The sequence below is a fragment of the Larimichthys crocea genome, chromosome I, assembly GCF_000972845.2.
Source record: "Larimichthys crocea isolate SSNF chromosome I, L_crocea_2.0, whole genome shotgun sequence".
NCBI lineage: Eukaryota > Metazoa > Chordata > Actinopteri > Sciaenidae > Larimichthys > Larimichthys crocea.
In genome coordinates, this window is record NC_040011.1 from 27,593,830 (window position 1) to 27,612,476 (window position 18,647).

At 39.6% G+C, this 18,647-nt stretch overlaps 2 protein-coding genes across 5 annotated transcripts in view; one reads left to right on the top strand and one right to left on the bottom strand.

Annotated features, from left to right (window-relative positions):
• Positions 1-18,647, bottom strand: part of inppl1b (inositol polyphosphate phosphatase-like 1b) — a 28,916-nt gene that overhangs the window by 8,125 nt on the left and 2,144 nt on the right. For 2 of the 4 annotated variants that reach the window (XM_010736587.3, XM_027272583.1), the window contains exons 2-14: positions 18,131-18,216; positions 7,232-8,384; positions 5,923-5,986; positions 3,602-3,740; positions 3,292-3,412; positions 2,714-2,854; positions 2,455-2,542; positions 2,286-2,363; positions 1,606-1,743; positions 1,364-1,478; positions 1,161-1,261; positions 949-1,051; positions 645-841 (exon numbers count right to left, since the gene is read on the bottom strand). In XM_010736587.3, the coding sequence (XP_010734889.1) occupies positions 645-841; positions 949-1,051; positions 1,161-1,261; positions 1,364-1,478; positions 1,606-1,743; positions 2,286-2,363; positions 2,455-2,542; positions 2,714-2,854; positions 3,292-3,412; positions 3,602-3,740; positions 5,923-5,986; positions 7,232-7,368 (1,422 nt within the window). In that variant the 5' untranslated portion in view covers positions 7,369-8,384; positions 18,131-18,216. Of the gene's footprint in view, positions 1-644; positions 842-948; positions 1,052-1,160; positions 1,262-1,363; positions 1,479-1,605; positions 1,744-2,285; positions 2,364-2,454; positions 2,543-2,713; positions 2,855-3,291; positions 3,413-3,601; positions 3,741-5,922; positions 5,987-7,231; positions 9,025-14,984; positions 15,005-18,130; positions 18,217-18,647 lie in introns of those variants that run through there. The other 2 variants (XM_027272661.1, XM_027272623.1) reach the window with 2 other exon arrangements.
• arr3b (arrestin 3b, retinal (X-arrestin)) lies at positions 13,054-18,275 on the top strand. Its single transcript, XM_019256893.2, has 18 exons — positions 13,054-13,135; positions 13,646-13,679; positions 14,479-14,509; positions 14,673-14,733; positions 14,842-14,886; positions 14,974-15,167; positions 15,321-15,380; positions 15,466-15,542; positions 15,662-15,797; positions 15,905-15,989; positions 16,109-16,181; positions 16,817-16,954; positions 17,121-17,198; positions 17,294-17,317; positions 17,398-17,447; positions 17,598-17,601; positions 17,716-17,745; positions 18,156-18,275. Exons 2-17 carry the CDS (start codon positions 13,672-13,674, stop codon positions 17,726-17,728), a joined length of 1,077 nt encoding a protein of 358 aa, XP_019112438.1. The 5' UTR covers positions 13,054-13,135; positions 13,646-13,671; the 3' UTR covers positions 17,729-17,745; positions 18,156-18,275.

Sequence of the window (18,647 nt, forward strand, 5' to 3'; positions counted from 1 at the left end):
TTTAAACTGGTAATTTAATGCTTTATACAGCTGTCTGCTGAAATATCATTAGCTGATATTCAGTAAGCTTCTCCAACAAATTACACAAATAATATCATTGTATCACAGACCAGAGGCTTTATAGTGTATGCTGTCTTTTTATTTTGTGTAATAAATAAATAAAAGAACAGACTGCTCAGACAGCTGGGTGAATGTTTTGAGAGCAAGAATACTGATATGGAGGTTATGGCATTTGAAAACACTGCGAATGTGTGGTTATATATTTATAAAAAACAAAACAAACAAAAACATGAGAGTTAGATCAAAAATAAAGTTGGACTGTGTCGTTTAGCTCAGTTGGTAGAGCATCCGCCCCATGTGGCCCAGGGTTCGAATCTGACCTGCGGCCCTTTGCTGCATGTCATCCCCCATCTCTCTCTCCCCACATTCCTGTCACTCTTCAGCTGTGTCTATACAAAAAAGCTTGAAAAGCTCAAAAAATATCTCTAAAAATAAATAATGTAAAACCTTAAACAACCTTTTCATGACCTGTAAACAGACTGTTTAAAATCAATGATCAATGAGAAACTATTCTGGGTTTCATCTAAAATGTACCCTATTTAGTCTTAAGAATCACCAGCTGAAGCTGAAAAAAGGAGAATTACCTGTTTAAAGTCAATGTGAGTATAGCTGCGAAGGGTTGCTTTGATATGTTCTGTCCACTCTCTTTCTCCCTGTGGGTTTTCCTGAGTTCCCAAGGCATAGATGTCATGTGGGAGCAAAGCAGTCGACTCATCAGGGGTGTGTCCCAAACCACAGCAGGTCACCCAAGACTGCAGGCTGCGAGGAGGAGGGGAACCACCTATGTACACACAATAAATAATAATTTAAAAAAAGAAAAACATCTCTGTCCAATTCAGCACATTAGTGACTCTTCTGTTGCCTGACAGTGAAAGACATTGTGGTTACCCATATTCCAGGTGCCAACAAACACAGAGACCACGTCAGGTTCGCTCAGCTGAGAGTGCCTGGTTTTCATCAGCTGGAAGAGTTGGCAGAAGGCATCACGTTTCTGAAGGAGACGAGAGTCGAATTATGAAATATGAATTTTTATGAGGAGTTATGGGAAAGGAAAGAGTGGATTCCAGTTTTTAATAAAACCCATTATCTTGCCTTCTTACCCGCACACTTTCAAACGTCATCTCCCGCGGGGTGTTGTGGTGGCTGTCAACCACCATGCGTACCTTGGCAGGACTGCTCTGGAACTTGACAATCTGAAGGACTGATAAACGAGAAACATGTTTCTGTTACAGTTAAACAGTCTTTTAATATATTAGCAAGCAAGAGCAATATTAAAGTAAACATAAGTAAACATTTTTTTTACTTCTGTCATGTGAGACTCTCTCTATACCAAAGGAGCCAGCCTTCCTGTCAAAGAGCAGCACTCCTGTGTCCACATCTACAGAGACAGTCTGTCTGCCATATCTCACCATCTTCACCTGAACATACAAAGAAAACCAACTGTCAATGTGTTTGTATAGTGAGAGAGCAGTTGTACAATTTGTCTTATTTAATGTCACTTTTTTTTTAAGATAAAAGGTTGGTGCCTTTTCCAACCTGATTTACCTGAAAGGAGTGGACTGGCAGCTGTCTGGCATGGTTCTTGACAGGTGTTACGTTGGTGGGTGTTTGTTCAGGAGGGGGTGGGTTCTGCTGCACTGCCAAATTATGATTGGTCACCGCATCTTGTAATGCTTTTAATACCTTTATGAGCAGATAATTTGCAGTGTTACAATCCAACTAGCGTTATCAGTCACAAGCAAGATTGGTTTGTGTTTCATCTGTACATCGTTGCACAATAACTAAACACTGACACTAAAAGTTAGGAGAATGTAACTGTCACTTAGTTTGTTCAAGGTTTATAACTCTCTCCAGAGCTCAGCTTAAACATAATATTTGTTGATTGTTGTTTGATCATATCACTAATAAGGGTGTCCTTGTGATGTTTCTACTATAATGAATAACTTCTTTTTATTATGTCCTACATGCTTATACATGATCTCAATAATTTTGACATTTCAATCGTATAGTCTGTTTTAAGGGTGACTTTGTAATATCTGTTCAGGGACTACAGATAAAAAACAGCCTCTTGGCTAACTCTGGTACATTTACAGGAAGTGTGCACTGTGCCTGTTAAATAAACCAAATTAAAAAAAATAAAAGCCATAGTATTGCTCTAAATCCTGCATAACTTTGTGTCATTTTCCCAATGTTCAGCATCGCTTTTATACATAAAATAAACATACCTTCTTCTCCAATGAAGAAAGAAGACTGACCAAAGCTGAAATCTTACACAGCAGGCTATCTATCTCCATGTCTGGGCCCTTGATAGAAAAATATGAGACAAAAAGAGTAATGAGATGAGGGTGTAAAATTACAGTTAGTTCCTACTCTCACGCAAGATTTGTACTGTACCTGTGCTTTGGTGTGCGTTAAAGAGCAGCTCGGATGATCAAAGACCTTGGCCAGGGTCTCCAGACTTGAGAGAGTGAGGTCAATCTCACTGTAGATCATATCAATACACAACTTTTGACTAATGGACATACCTCTATTTACATACATTTGAATGCATATATTTGAACAATAGAATATGCTGCATTATCAGTGCATCAGAACAGTTCATACAATATAACTTTCACTTTCAGTTCATTGTTAACAATAAAAACATGCTGACCTGTTTAGACCTTGGCAGGCAGTACCCAGAGTACGTTTGAGGTGACACAGAGTTGTTGCCCCTTTATGCACATTCTCAATGTCAAGAGGCAGCTCACTGAAGAGGTAGTCATTGAGTAGACCAATCACCTCACCCGCAGTACTGTAAACAGGATAAACATGCCGAGTTCAGACGGCAATATTATATCAAAAATCCTTTTTGAAACATTTGAGAAACAGAGATGATTAAGAGCAATAGTTCAGCACACAGCAGATAGATACTAGTTATTAATAGACCCCAAAAAAGTTAAAAGAGTAAACAGTGTTTCACATGTTGCTTTTTTATGCTTGACTGCAAACAGGTGCATAGCTAAATGAGAAAATGCTAATCGGTGGAGAACATAACCGAGAACATTAATGTGACCCTACAAATTACTTCTAGTCAATCACATTTATAAATCTATCTGATATTGTCACACGGAGAAAAAAAAGAAAGAAAAAAAAGCTACACATGCAGCAAAGTGGATAAGCACTGTGCAAGGAACTTATTTGAAAGGGAGATTTGAATAACTGTTTTGCATTTAAGCTGGCTAATCACACCTGGATGTGTTCAGCTCCTGCAACTTATCCAGGAATACGGTATGAGGGGCTGGTTTTGCTGGTGGTCCTGTGACAGGAACTGTGTTGACAGAGGCTGGAACTGGGGGCAGCTTCTCATCATCTGTGCATGCATGAAACATAAAATCAGACATTAGACTCAATAATACATTATACTGGCATATATATATATATATATAATATATATTATATATATATATATATATGCAAAAATGCACAGTATAATGTATTATATTTGCATGTGTATTTAACTGATTGTGTGATTTGTTATGATAACGGCTGGGGGGCCCACCTGAGCTCTCATCCCCAGAGTCTGTATCACGGGGCACAGCGTAGAGCAGAGGAGTGACCAGGCCTTTGTGGGGATGCTGGTACCCCAACACCAGGTCCTCTAGTGTCCGGAAGCAGTTTACCTGCACCCCTTGTGTTGTCTGTGAGACACACACACACACACACACACACACACACACACACACACACACACACACACACACACACACACACACAACAGAAGACATTAAGTATATGTATTGTATAAATCACATGAACGTGTCGACGTGCTAACAGTCTGTCATTGCTGTAAACATAAACTGAAAACATTTACATTTAGTCATTTAGCTGACGCTTTTATCCAGCGACTTGCAAAAAAGGGAAACAATCAAGGTACAGTACGACAGGGACATTTTAGTGCAGCAATAAGTACTGTGACAGTACTACAGGCGATAGATTTAGCATGTCCAGTTTTGGTAGTGCTAGGAGAGGAGGTAAAGACCACAGAAACTGTAAACACATGTAGTGCAGAGACATAAATCACTTGCTTTAAGTGATACGAAGCAAATACAAAGCTGTGAGGTTATGTGTGTGTGTGTTCAAACAATATGTTGTGGTCTACGGTGTCATGTTCTATTTAACTACAACTTTACAACTTTGTTTGTTCTCCAATATTTTTTATAAAACAGAGAAAATAAAACTATTATACATAAAGTCTTTTAAAATGCTCTGGGCGATCATGTTATAGGACACATGAATTTGAACACAAAGTCAAAATCAACTGCCAAATTCTGACTTGTACACTTATGTGGTTTCATGTACATGTACCCCAAACCTCGTACATATTTGCATGGCAGAAAAAGGCACATGCTGATAAAAAGCTTCCCAGGGGGGATTTAAGAAGCAGAGGTGCTGTCAGTGACAGCTACTTCCTGGCTACAGCAGTTTGCTGTCATATTTCACCATAGTTCAACATTCCCAGTCAGTCTAAAAAGCCACCTCCACCCCCCACATGCCACGAAAGTTTTTACATGCACATGTACACACATATAAGCCACAAGCACAAGCAAGCCTTAAGCTTTCCACCTGCATAGCTACACTTCACTGGCACTCAAAGCAGTACAGGCAAAAATTAAGATTAAATAAACACACATGCCGTGCACAGGTGCTGCGCATATATACACCCTCAATGCTACCAGATGCATGCAAAAAATCAACATGGTACACATTAGACCACAATACTGAGCAGGCTCTTTTAGAGCTCTTCCTATGCCTATTTTTAGAAGTTTTTGCTTTTATTTTGTGGTGAAAGAAACCGTTTTTTGGCTCGAGCTACATGTCGGTTTTGCCAGAAACTCTTCAAATGGTATTCTTTGTACCACAAGGATCTCTTGAAAAGTAATTAAAGAGAAATGACAAGGAATAAGAGACAGTGAGGGACAAAATAGGGCCCAAAATATCTCCATTGCCATCTTGGAAAAACAAAAAGGCAAGTATGCGACTTGTGAGTTAGTGGAGCAAATCCAGTGAGGGAAAATACGTACTGGAGGTTTATACTGATGGCAGTGGAAAAACAACTGAAATAGCAACAGAGTTTAAGGTCTTCGCTTGAAAGCCGAGGATTTTTTCCGAGTCAAGGATTGGGCTTGAAAACGGCTGCCAGACAATCATTATTAAACTGGTTATTGGACTTTAATATGCAAACATTGTTTAAAAAAGCTACAGTGGGTTTACAATGTAGGCCATGACCATGTTTATTTCTCGATCCCTCACTCCCTCTTACCCACAGTTTGTGCGTGTACTTGTGTGGTTGCAAACTTTGTGCCTGTGCGTATTTTTATCGCCTAATAATTAGGTCATTTGCTGACTAAATGGCCCCCTGCTCAGTGTATCAAAAACAGACACATACCATCACTGGCTCAAACTCTGCCACATCCAACAGACTCATTATGTCTAATACAAACACCCCCGTACATACACATAACAAATAAGCACGCCCATTGGTCAGTGACCTAGTGTGTGGGTTGAGTAGGAATCTCTGAGACATAAAAACAATTTCTTCTCTGTGCTGCTGAGTCTATGCTGTAAGCATGCGGCCACATGGCAGAGATGCCATTCAAACAACAGGGCTACTGCAGTCGTAACAGAGCCTGTACAGAGAGGAAGCACAACCATGTTCCTGTTCTCCTTACCACAGGCAATAACAAACCATTGTTTGATAACTCCCTTGTTTGACTCCATTTGACTGTCTGTGTTTCTGTGTTTTCTCTGTGTGTCTATTGTGTTGCTCTTTCCTCTGGTCTTCCTTGTCAGGTTCAGTGTCATGTGGCGATGGACACTCACCTGAACTGCTAGAAGGCCGTCTGCATCGGGAAGAATACGATAGGTGTGAACATGACGTTGGAACCTTTGGAAACCAAAATGAACTCAAATTACTAAAACACGCTTCAGAGCAAGCATTCAAAGGGAAAATGCAATTAAATGTATTGTTTAAATAAGGACCAGATGTTTAGCTGTAGTTAAAGACACTGTAACTTTCTCAACACGGCGCCAGTTGTTTTACAGATCACTAATGACGTGGCTCGTTTTAGTTATACAATGTGTGAGAGACACTTAGATCATCATCTCCATCAGTCACTTCAGAGGAATTTGTTTTCAGGCGGCACGTAAAGATGAATGACAGCTACTGTACATCATATTATATTAACAAAGGAGAACCATGATAGCAGATTGACTACATCCAAATGTGTGGGGAAATTTAGGAAAATAAAGATGGAATGACATATTGAGAAAAGAACGAAGGGAAAGAGGGAGCACTATGAGCGGCCGGCTCAGCTTTCAGGAATGTATCTGGCTCGGGCTGATGAGCAGTCAGCGTAGTGCGGTTGCTGGAGCTCCCGCCCTCTTTCAGGGGCCCCAGGGAAGAAAGAGGGGTAAGAGGGGAAACAGGGAGTCCTGGGCCAGGGTTTGACAGGCTGAGGTGGACTGTGTTCGGACAGGACAGTCTGACTAGTCTGGAGAGGGTGTATGTGTGAGGTTGGCCCAGACCATACGCAACCGTTCATTGCTGCCTGCTGGCAGATGATGGTGAAAGTGATGGATGTGACAGGGGTAGTGAAGCTGCTGAATCAATTTACAGATGGGGACATTCTGCAGAAATGTTGAGTTTATGAATAGTTTCCAATCCTACATGCCAAAATCTAAAAGTTTCAGAAGATTAGGTAATTAGGTTTGGTTATACATAAAGTAGGACTGCTTTCTGTTTCTCCTCACAAAGGGCAGCGTTTACTACTTCAAGGCATCCTGAGTGAATCATTCATTAAATATTTTCAAGGACATAAAGTTAGACATTTTAAACAACATTCAATAGCTTCAATAAAAAAGATTCATGATGGGCGCAGAGAGTCATGTTACCTTGCAATTTTCTTTCCCTTTTGAGTTTGGATCTACACAGCATTACTGACAAGAGCTATACACTCACAAACACATTAACAGCACCAGCTCGCAGGTGCTTGTACAGAGCGTATTATATAAGATAACCTAATAGCTTAAATTACCTCGGTTAAGCAATTAGTTTAATTGCTTGATTGTGATAGGGAAGATAAACTGTGAGCATGTGAATGTGTGTGCGTGTGTTTGTGTGCATACTCACAGCAGGCACAATGCATAGGCTCCTGGCACAGACTCACTGTCTCTCACTAGGTAGCTGCCATCCCTCCCCGCCCGTGCCAGCAAATCCTCCGCGTGCACACGGCTGATGTCACGATGATACCATGCTGCCGTAGCCATGGCAATCAATGTAGTGAGATATGTTCAGAAAAATAATCCACATGAGGTGATGAACTTGACATAACACAAATTTAACACAAGTTCTCTGTGTCAGACTTGTTCAAACGGCATCCTGCTGACGGCCTGTCACTGAAGTTGGCAGCGCCAGAGTGTTTAGATCATTCCCATGATCCTTTTCTTCATAATCAAAGTGACAAACAGGCAATCCCACACCTTGTCTATATCAGCTAGCGCTTCCTCTGTGTCGGCTGTTTCCTTCTGGGTCATACATCCTGTTGCATTAGAGGCATAAAGAAAGAAACATCCAGTTGATTATGAGGTGAGTTTTCCTCCACAGAAGTTCCAGTCCACCTTTCTGTTAGTATCCTTGTATAGACAGACCCTGTTTCAGTTTTTGGTTGCTAGTTGCTGCACCCAGGTGGGTGTGTTGCTCCAACAAACACAGGCCATCACAGCAGTGTGAGGGAGGGAGTGGAAAGGAGGTAGAAGAAAAATAGCGAGAGGTGCTGCACAGTCTGAATGAAGCAGCCACCCCTGAGGCAATGACGGTGCCTCTAGCTTAACCACAAACACAAGCCCTCCTCTTGTCCCAAAACAAAAACCCCACATGCAAACAACAGGAAAAGAAGAACCAAGAATGGCAAAACAAACAAATCGAGCCACACACACGGCGCCCACACACTCACACACGCACGGAGCAGAGACAGAAACATACCAGATGGAACTCAGTCAGCACTAAAACCAGACAGGCATGCAACAGAAACCAGACTAATTCAAATGATTTCCCAGCTCTGTTGCCATATAAGGGAATAGGAACACCCTCCAAAAAGTTCAGCTGATGACTGCAGTTGTCTTTGCGTCTTCCAGGCCCAGATTCCATTTAGAGTGTGTCTGCTTGGATGTGGGCTACTCCGGGGGTCTCGCTTTCATGCTGGATGTTCGTGTGCTGGCGCGTGTGTGTCTTGTCAGTAGAGTCCCGTCCGTACTGGCGTGGTCTCCAGCGGTTCTTCAGAACGCTGTCAGAGCAGAGGGAGGGAGCAGAGAGGCAGAGGACAACCCCGTTAGAGCACAGGGCAGACAGAGGAAGTGACTCGACATTCCAGATGGCGGACATAGCCAGGAGAATTCTTGCAAGGGGCTCTACTTCACCACCAGTGTGTGAAACAGCAGACTACTTCCTTTTTCTCTCTCTCTCTGTCCCTATCCTCCAGTCTTCTTCCTCTCTCACCCCCTGCCTCTGTCTCTTTACTCAAATTCCAAACAGAAAAACACAGCTTTCCACACAGGTGGGCTGCCTGGCTAATCCTCAGTTTCTTCCTTTGTTTTTTAATCTTTTCATCTTCTGGCAGGCATATTTACTTTCTTTCACCATTCCTTCTCCTTATGTCACCCTCCCTAAACTTCCCTTCCTCTCTTGCTCAGTCCTTCCCTTTCAGCAAAAAAGCAGCCTCCATATGGTTATGATCATCCTTCACTTTCTTATTTTTGCCCTCCTAGAACATCGCCCATTATTCAGCCCTCCTACTTCCCTCCTTCTCCATTAGCTGAGCGTATAACTCTGTGGGAAGCCGTTTGGTCCCATATTTGCTGTTCTGCCTCTCACTACTCAGCAAAAATGTGCTGACCACTAACCGCAGCCCCAATAAAACAAATAGACACAAATCCATCACAATCTGATGACATATCAACTTAACCCTCAATCTGTAATCAGTTCTTCTTAATATACTGCAGAGCTCTCTGCAACACATAATTGAAAGATATACGGTATCGTGCCATTGAGGCTGTACAGCAGTGCTTTAACCTAGATGCTAATGTCATTATGCTAATACTCTCACAATGATGATAAGAACAAGGTGATGTTTAGCAGGGATGTTTGCCACAGTGATATCTACTGTAGTTTTGTGTCAATCCATCTTACAGACGTCAAACTACTTGACAGGATGAATGACTTGCTGGTGCCACAAGCAGGAGAATCAAGGGATAACCAAGATCATTAGGGTTCATCCTATGGGGACAGTGGACATCTGTACTAAATTTAATGGCAACCCATTCAACAGTTATTTAGACATTTCTCTAAAGACCACAAAAATAAACCTCATGGTGGTGCTAGAGGGAAAAGTCGAAGGATCATGTCGTTGGTATTCCATGAACGTCTATAAACAATGTCCTCGCAATTTCTGTTCAATCTGGACCAAAATGGTAGACCAACCAACCAACATTGGCAACCCAGGAGTCATACTGCTAGCATAGCTAAAACTTAGTTAGGGTGGGTCAGTTTCATTGTAGGTTTTGAAAAGCTAAAGTGGATGGATTATTACTGCTTAACAGAAATATTTACTTCTATTGAAAATAATTGTAAAGGTTTTACTGAAATCTGGTTAGAGCAGTTGAAAAATATATATTCTCTGAGCTCTTCTTCAAAGCACAAGTCTGGGTAAACATATATCATTGATGGAGGGATTATAAAACCTCATCATCATCAGTACCAAAATCCCAATGTTTGATGTTCTGAGAATTTCATTTAAATTCTTATTTGATCACATTTGCCAGTTTTCAGATTTTAACAGCTATTGATGTCCAACGCTGATCTGGTTTCACTCATTTCTCCATCCAGTTCTACCAAATGCTCTCCCTATACAAGCACTGGATTGGATAGGACACTAAAACAGACACTGAGACAGCAAGATGTACTCACTGCCTGCTTGCTTTCATTTTCCATGCCTGCTGTTGGACCGGATTTTGAATTTAATTAGCATTATTTTATCTAACTTGAGTCAGACACCCTACCCGACGGATAAGGGAAAAACATCACATTACTTTATATTTTATAATCAAGGCTGGGCCATGTGCCAGGCCTTGGTTACACAAATATATAGGACAAAATGAAGTTATATTAAAGGGTAACAGGCTGATTTCTATTAAACATACTAAGTTCCATTAAAAGCACTTCCACCATAGGACAGACGGTTTCTACTGTTTCTATAAAAATACAGTAAAACACACTCTGAAAGCACTTTACACAGTTCACCATCAGTCATAAGAAAGCACTGATTGGCTCAGCATCTAATAGACTTTGTTGTTTTTGGCAATAAAGTCATTGCACCAGTGCCTCAATTTAGCATCAGAGTGGAGACTGTGTTGTTAAGAAGACATAATACCATGGTGCTCTATCGCACTAAAGTCCCTTTGAGCGACAATGTTGACTGTCTATATAAAGTGCTTGCCAGAAATGGCACCAGATTAACTGTAAGGGGCTTATGTGACCATATGTGACCTCATACAGCCAAAACTGGAAGAAGAAAACAACATGAATAGGACAGATAATAAGATTACACATGTCTCTTTCAGGATGGCATTGAATGGTAAACATACAGGCCTGACGTTCACAATATTATATCATCAACGTGAATAAAACATATACTGTCTATATGACAGGGTAATACATTCACAGCCTAGCATATCTCTAGCTTAAACAAATCACAGTTCAGCTTTTGGACATTATGAATTAAAGCAAACCTGTATTTACCCCAAGAGGCCTGTTAATACATTTATGAATACAGTCAGTATTCCTTTAACATTGACAGAGTTTGTAAGTTGATTCATCAGTGTGATAAACCAATTGTAACTAAACATTGCCATGGTGTAAAACTTTCAGGCAGAGTGGTTTCCCTTTGTCTATTTCAACACAGATGTGCTTTAGTTGGCCCAGTGAAGCGCACAGAGGCTGTATCAGAATGACTTTAAAAGCTAATAATAGAATACACAGAATTCAGGGTATTTATTTGAATTAAAAGTATTTGGGTCACAGACCTGCTTGAAAAGCTGTTGCTGCTGTAACAGACACAACCTGGATGACAAAGCCTCACATTTGTTTAGTTTATTTTGTATTGTGACATCAGCTGAGAGCCCAAACAAGACAGTGTTTAGCTGCTGTGATTGTTTACAATAAGTAGTATCTCCCTGGACAAACCATTAAAACAGCAGAAAATCAAATTTCAGGAACATTATAAACAAAACACAGCTGACTGACTCATATGTGACAAACCTGATTATATTTGAAGATGTGTGTTTTTAAATGTGATTTTGAGAGTGCTTTGTTTCGTTTAAACTTCGTCTTCCAAAGTCATTCAGTTTTTCTGTGTATGCAACTTTGTATGCCCATTTTCTGCCAAAACTGTGGCTGTGATTTTGGTGTTATATAAAGGCCTCATGTTTCACATAAAAAGGAACCACTGCTCCCACATAGCACCACTCTTCAAAAATTTGTTTGCTTGAATTTCTTACAATGACATCTGGTGTACTACAGCAGTCTGAAGCAGGCTTTACACAGTTCCTTGTCTGATATCTGAACATTAGAGTCATACATACTGGAGTGAAGGTAAATGTGGTGCACTAATGTAGTATAATTAGGAGAACAGCTTTAATGTATTAAACAGCTTAACTGTGCCTGTGAATGCCTGGCTGATGATCCGGCGGTGTAATGTACAGCAAGGCTGTCCTGTCTGGGCAACTTTAAAGAGATCTCACAAACCTTGTCCCTGTATGACAGTTAAGAGTAGAACAGTAATATCCACCAAGCTAATTAATTAGCCTTGACTGCCAAGGTGTGTAAAGCCATCCGTAAACCCAATCATCCAGCTCTCTCTTTAATCAGTCAATCAATTACACCTGAGGAGGTGAGAGGATTCTCCAGCAATCCACCTGTTGGACTTACCACTATAGTTGTGTACCAGCTAAGGGACTGGGTCTTCTAAAAGCTCACTGCCAGTGAGTTAGTCTGTGCCTCTTCTCTAAATAAAACTGATTCAGGAAGTCCTTGACAAATAATAGTCAAATATTATAAACATTACATTTTTATAATTATACTACTTTCTGAACTTCAATCATAAACTGTGGAATCAACAGGTTGTTGCTTGCACAGCAGTAAGTCAGCAGGTCACTTGGATTTCTGTAAACCTGCCATGAGCATGGATTGCTTAAAACTTGGTAGAGGAGCCATCTGTCATCCTCGCTGCCATAACAACCAAAACCCAGCTAATGCTACTCTACAACTGCCTAAGCTATAAGAAGGGAAGTCCTTGAACATTCACACATAGTCCATTCAGACAATCATTTAAACCTGGGCGAGAATTTTATAGAACTACAACAATCGCATCAACGATGTTAATTAATTACTTCATTACAGTGTTTTATCATTTTAACCAAGTTTTTACAGTAACCAAGGGTTTCTAATCTCAGTGGACGTTTTGCTATTTGGCTCACTGTTATTCATAAATTAGGCTTTCATGAGCAAAATCTGTCTTTTGAACATTTACTCACACTAATATATAAACAGCTGTGTGATATGATGAGTAGGCTGATTTCATTCATGATTACATTTTCTAGCTGTAGGAAAATATGAGGGACGGCATGTGCAAATACGGACATACACAATATTGTTCACATCCTTCAGAAAATATGGGATTGATCCAAAAACAGTCAAAGACCAAATCACCAGCATAGTTTTTCTCCAGGACTTTTGATTGCATCCTGTATCTGTCCTAATATCAAAACTTCCTATATCTCACAGCTTATTCTTTAGAAGTCATACACAACATTATTTTTACACACGCTGTGAACTATCAGATTTACCTCTAAATAGCCTTTTTAGAGAAGCTGTATAAGCTGAAGGAGGGGCTCCAAGGTTTAGAGGCGATAGTATAAAAGCGAACCGCGCGCTGTCAACAGAAGACAGCTAAGAAGATTCATTGAAAGAACTGCAAGCACGGTAAGTGAGCTCTTTATCTTACTGAGTGATGGAACATAAAAAATAACAAGTGATCATAATAACTCAAGATAATGATATCACAGTTTTTACACATAGGAGCATTTATTGAAATATGTCACTGTTAAAGAAACATATGAGTACATCTGTTCATATGTTTGCTGTCCAAATACTTCTACTTTGCGCAATGCCAATAAAGTTCAATCTGATTTAATCTAATCTAAAATGCTTAAACCATTCAAATTGTGCAACATTTGAGGAATATTTTCTAGATGCTAAAAGTATCTATTAAATCTATTTTAAAAATCAGGGTATTCTTTAGGAAGTTTTTCATAAATGGTGATGTCCTATGACACACCAGTCATAAGGCTTGAAAACTTCTTCAGTGGACGTTATGAATGAAACTAGAATCGTGGATTAGTAAATCATGTTAAAAATTAAAAGGATTACTGATATTATTGACTTTAGAAAAAAAAATGAACATGTTTTACTTTTCATCTTGTTTCTTTGCAGACTGGATCTATAATTTTGCTATCAACATGTCAAAGTGAGTATGAAAGTTAACATGAAACTGCTGTGCTACTTTGATATTGTGATTTTTGAAACTTGACTCTTCAATGGTAACAAATACCAAAATCTATGCAGAGATCAAGTAGTAATACCTTCACAAGGAAGAAGTCCAGTGGCTTAACAGTAACAAACTAACATCTTGGCAGAAGCATGTACTTGAGTGTTTGTCTCTTCAAGGATATGGATAAATCCTGATTAAGGTGGATTATGGGGATTTGATCATGAAGGAGAGGGTTAGGAAACAAAGGAAAAGTTTCAATAGGATTACTTGGCACATACTTGGAGGAGGCAAACACCACTTAGGATTACTTGTTTGTATATGATTATGTACTACTAGAAATATTAAGAAAGACATTCAACATTCAAGAGAACTACTACTATGGAGTCTACTCTCTGCAGCAACGTTATTTAATTGGAGATATTTTATAAGGAACACGGCACTATGATGAATATGTAACAGTCAAGTTAGAATGTTCTCTGTCTGTCCAGATTAGACGCAGCAGGTGTTGCTCCATCCTAAGCACTAATCCATGCTCAAAGGAGTGGAGTGGAGAGAGTGTGTGCGTAATTGGAAACAACAATTTACAGGAGGTGGTAGGAGCACAAGCCTAAAACAACCAGGTTATTGTAACACAAAAAAGTAAAAGTGGTAGGCAGGGTGGTCATTTGGACTTTAATGTATTGTGTTTTTAATCAAATACATTTATTGTATATACAAGTGTTTAAAAGTGTGAAATAACAGTCGGTTTCACTGTGTTTTCCCTCTTTTCTTTCAGGGTATTTAAGAAGACCAGCGGCCATGGACATGTAAGTGGCCTCTATAATGTAGTCATTACAGGGAACCTCTTGGGTATAGGGAGGAGTGCAAATCGTATGTAGCTCTTCCAACTCCCAAAAATAACTTCCAAACTCTTGTAACCTTGGCGGAGGAGTAACTGTTTTCCTTTCTGCTTTTCTCTGTTTCTCTCAGATTGCGCTGTACTTGGGGAAGAGAGACTTTGTGGACCATTTGGACCATGTGGATGTAGTTGGTGTGTGGCACATTTTCTGTTAATAGGCCTACATCCTCAAATTTAGAAAACTTACAATAGAATTGTCTGTGGTAAATCTAATGCTGTTGGTTTTCCCATCCTTTGCAGATGGTGTTATTAAGGTGGACCCTTCTGGTCTTAATGGCAGAAAAGGTATTTCTCTCTCAATCGCTGCCAGTGAGAAACATCATATAACCTACCTACATTCAACAAAACAAAATTTATGATTTTCTATTGCAGTATTTGTCTACCTCGCTTGTGCCTTCCGCTATGGAAGTGAAGAACTGGATGTTATTGGGCTGTCCTTCAGGAGAGACATCTGGATCCAGCGCATTCAGGTGTATCCACCTACAGGTGCAAGTATAACCAAAACACCTATGCAGGAATCACTCTTGAAGAAAGTTGGAGAGCAAGGATATCCCTTTTCCTTCCAGGTAAAGAAGCATAGCTCACTCCCTCTTTATAGAACACATAATATTACTCCTGGCCATCAGACAAATGTCATATTGATCAAACACAGATCATTATTTCACCTATACTTACCAGTCATGATCTTGATTTATGAATGTGCCTTGTTTCTACTTCAGATGCCAACAAATCTCCCATGCTCAGTCGCCTTACAGCCAGCCCCAAATGATTCTGGCAAGGTACCTTTACCATCCAAGTCCCTCTTATACATGACTTCAAATGTTTGACAAACAAATAATTTATTTTGGTCTTGTTCTGTTGTAGGCTTGTGGTGTGGACTTTGAAGTGAAAGGATACATTGCCAATGTTGCTGACAGCGCAGATGAAGTCATTGAAAAGAAGTATGTATTTCTACAGCCAAACCATACTGTCAGCCCAATCTTCTACTGCATCCCTAAGCTGTAGCAGAACTAAAGACATATAAAGCCTGAACCCTGACTCTCTTTCCTTCTGCTCTTAGGGACACGTGTCGCCTGATGATTCGCAAAATACAATATGCACCAACTAACAACAGGGCTGGACCCACGGCTGAGCTAGCCAAACAGTTTATGATGACTGACAAACCTGTTCACTTGGAGGCCGCCCTTGAAAAAGAGGTACATAAATGTGTACATACAGTGTTTTTTGGGATTTATTAAACAAACACTGGCTATCATAGAACTACTGCTAAATGATTCAAATTATTTATTATTTTTATATTTAGATTTATTACCACGGTGATCCAATCACTGTCAAGGTAAAAATCAACAATGAAACCTCCAAGACTGTGAAGAAAATCCAAGTCTCGGGTGAGTAGTTTGTTCGTCTGACTAAAGTAAATTCTTAAATTGCTTGTGTGTAGTTTGTAAGAGAAGGTTTCATGTGTGCATTTTGACTGACGACTCTAACAGAGTATGTTTTCTTTTAGTCGAGCAGCTAACGAATGTGGTGCTCTACTCTTCTGACACTTATGTCAAGTCAGTCTGCTCTGAGGAATTTGGGTGAGGCTTTCACTGTATCAAATGAGGCTTATTAGCAAGGGGACGTGTTAAATTATGGAAGTTATTTTTAGTCATTTTTCTATCCTAGCGGTAAATTTTCTTGTCAATCTCAATATCCCTAAATTTAATTTGATAAAGCTGAACACAATCAAAGACTTCTATAAAAAAAATCATGTGGCTTCAAAATGAACAGGCTATCTTTGTTTAGTTACAGAATATGGAAGAAATGTAATATAATATGCATAATTATGTTTTCATTACTGTACAATCAACTGAAAATAAGAACTGTTATGCTTTTGTTACATCAGAATGAGCCTTTTATACCAACAGACATCACAGGTTTTCTTCCACATTGTCTGCCATGTTGCACTGTTATGTTTCCACAGTAGAAATGACAAACTAAAAACTTTTTGAGGTTTACAAGACAATGAAAACGTTTAACATGATTACTTTGTGGCACATGCGAAAGCAAGCCGAGGCAAACACAACCAACAATTACCTTTTTCTAATCTATACAGAAAGAGAAGAAATGCTTTGTCATTTTTACATTCATTTAAAATTTAAAGTGTGGATCAAGGTAAAGTTAAAAGTGTATTAGTTATTTATTTGTTTATGTATTTCACTGCTATACATAGGGAAACCATAAACGCCAACTCTACATTTGAGAAGTCCTACCAATTAACTCCTCTGCTGGCCAACAACAAAGAGAAGCGGGGTCTTTCAGTAGATGGACGGCTAAAGGATGAGGACACCCACCTAGCATCCACTACCCTGTAAGCTACTCTAGCCCTCTTATTAAAGGGCTTACAATGAGCCCCTGTAAAAGTTTTCATCCTCTTATTGAGTGGTGGTGATCCAACTCTACATTGTGTCATCCTCTTATCGTGTAAGACCAAATCCTCAAGCTCTGAGAGGTAAACTATTTCTGTCTCCTCACAGGGGTCAAGGAGAAAAGGAGATGCAGGGAATCATCGTGTCCTATAAAGTCAAGGTCAATCTAATGGTGTCTGGTGGAGGGTAAGGCTTAACTCATAGAAAATATCCATGTTACACATATTGTGTCAAATGGCGCAGGCTAAAAGGTGCCTTTTTTGTTTCTCTGTCACCAAAAGCCTGCTGGGTGGCCTAACAGGAAGGTAAATATTGATTTTCATCCATTTGTGGTCACAAGATATTTGTGTGAATGATCCTTTACTAAACCTTTTTTTATTTTCAGCGATGTCACTGTGGAGCTTCCTCTTACTCTGATGTCCCCAAAACCTGCAGGCGAGTGGAGTGTTTTTATATATAACTGACATCTAAATGTTTAAAATATCACTTAAACAAAAACAAGACAGATCTGATTAACATGTTAATGTCATGTATGTTGTCCCCTTTTTGTCCATTTACTGCTTGTCATTGCTGTATCCTGAGCAGAAGTGTAAGTATACAATAGTCTCTGTAAAAAAACAGGAATTCGCTTGTGGCTGTGATGTTTGTGACATGCTGCTGATATTTTTCTCCTGTGTGTGTTTGTGTGTTTTATGAACCACAGTACATTGGATTAAAGGCCTCTTTAGTTCAGGTGAGGTCACCTCTGATTCAGTACACTTTATGGTTTCCACTTCTTAAAGGGCTACGCTACATGCCTTTTCTATTAAAGAAATATCTAGTATAAACACTATGATGATAGATCTAGTTCATGACAATACAATTACAAGGACAAGACAAGAATTTGCATAATATAGGTTATAACGCCTCCTGAAAGAAGCATAGACGCCATGGACATAAAATGAGTGCACTACTTCACCTACAAATATTAATTTTGTACCATTGTTGCTCCACCTCCCACTGGATATTTAGTTAAATCCTCCAATAGCCACCAATAAGAGCATGTATGTTGATTTCACTGTATGCATATGCAAAAAGGATAGTGTGCACTGTGTGATAGAAATTCAGTTGCATGTTACCCGTTTGTCCATTTCGTGCCAACAGGTCAGACATCTTAATCGAGCCCATGGAAGGTTGAGATGACCAGCGAAGGAAAATCATGTCTCTGACAAGAGAACACAGAACAAAGGAACTCAGCACCATAGAAGAGAAGCACAAAGTGTCACTCAGTCACTACAATGCTCATATTTCAGCTGTACATACAGATTTTTAATAGGAATTACAGTACCAGCAAAAGAGCCTAAGCTCTGTGCGACCTCCCTTTGAATGTCACCGTAGCATTAAATAAAAAATAAACATGTATTGTACACTTTTCTTTATCAGACAAAATATCCCTTAGTATAGAGCATAGTCTTTTTCTTTCCATGTGTTATGAATATTAAACATTCAGAGCTTTATTTATCCTTCATTAATCTTTAATGCTCTGCTGTGACATATTATGACTAAATGAACAGCTGTGGGTTGAATACCCCCAAAATACTCCTACTTGTGTCTACTCTTAATTGACAAGAGAAGTAAATAAACACATTGTTTCCC

Coding starts and splice junctions, on each gene's coding strand:
- arr3b (XM_019256893.2), top strand. Junction 15,168..15,320: donor GATATCCCTTTTCCTTCCAG/GTAAAGAAGCAT, acceptor TTTCTACTTCAG/ATGCCAACAAATCTCCCATG. Junction 17,199..17,293: donor CTAATGGTGTCTGGTGGAGG/GTAAGGCTTAAC, acceptor TGTCACCAAAAG/CCTGCTGGGTGGCCTAACAG.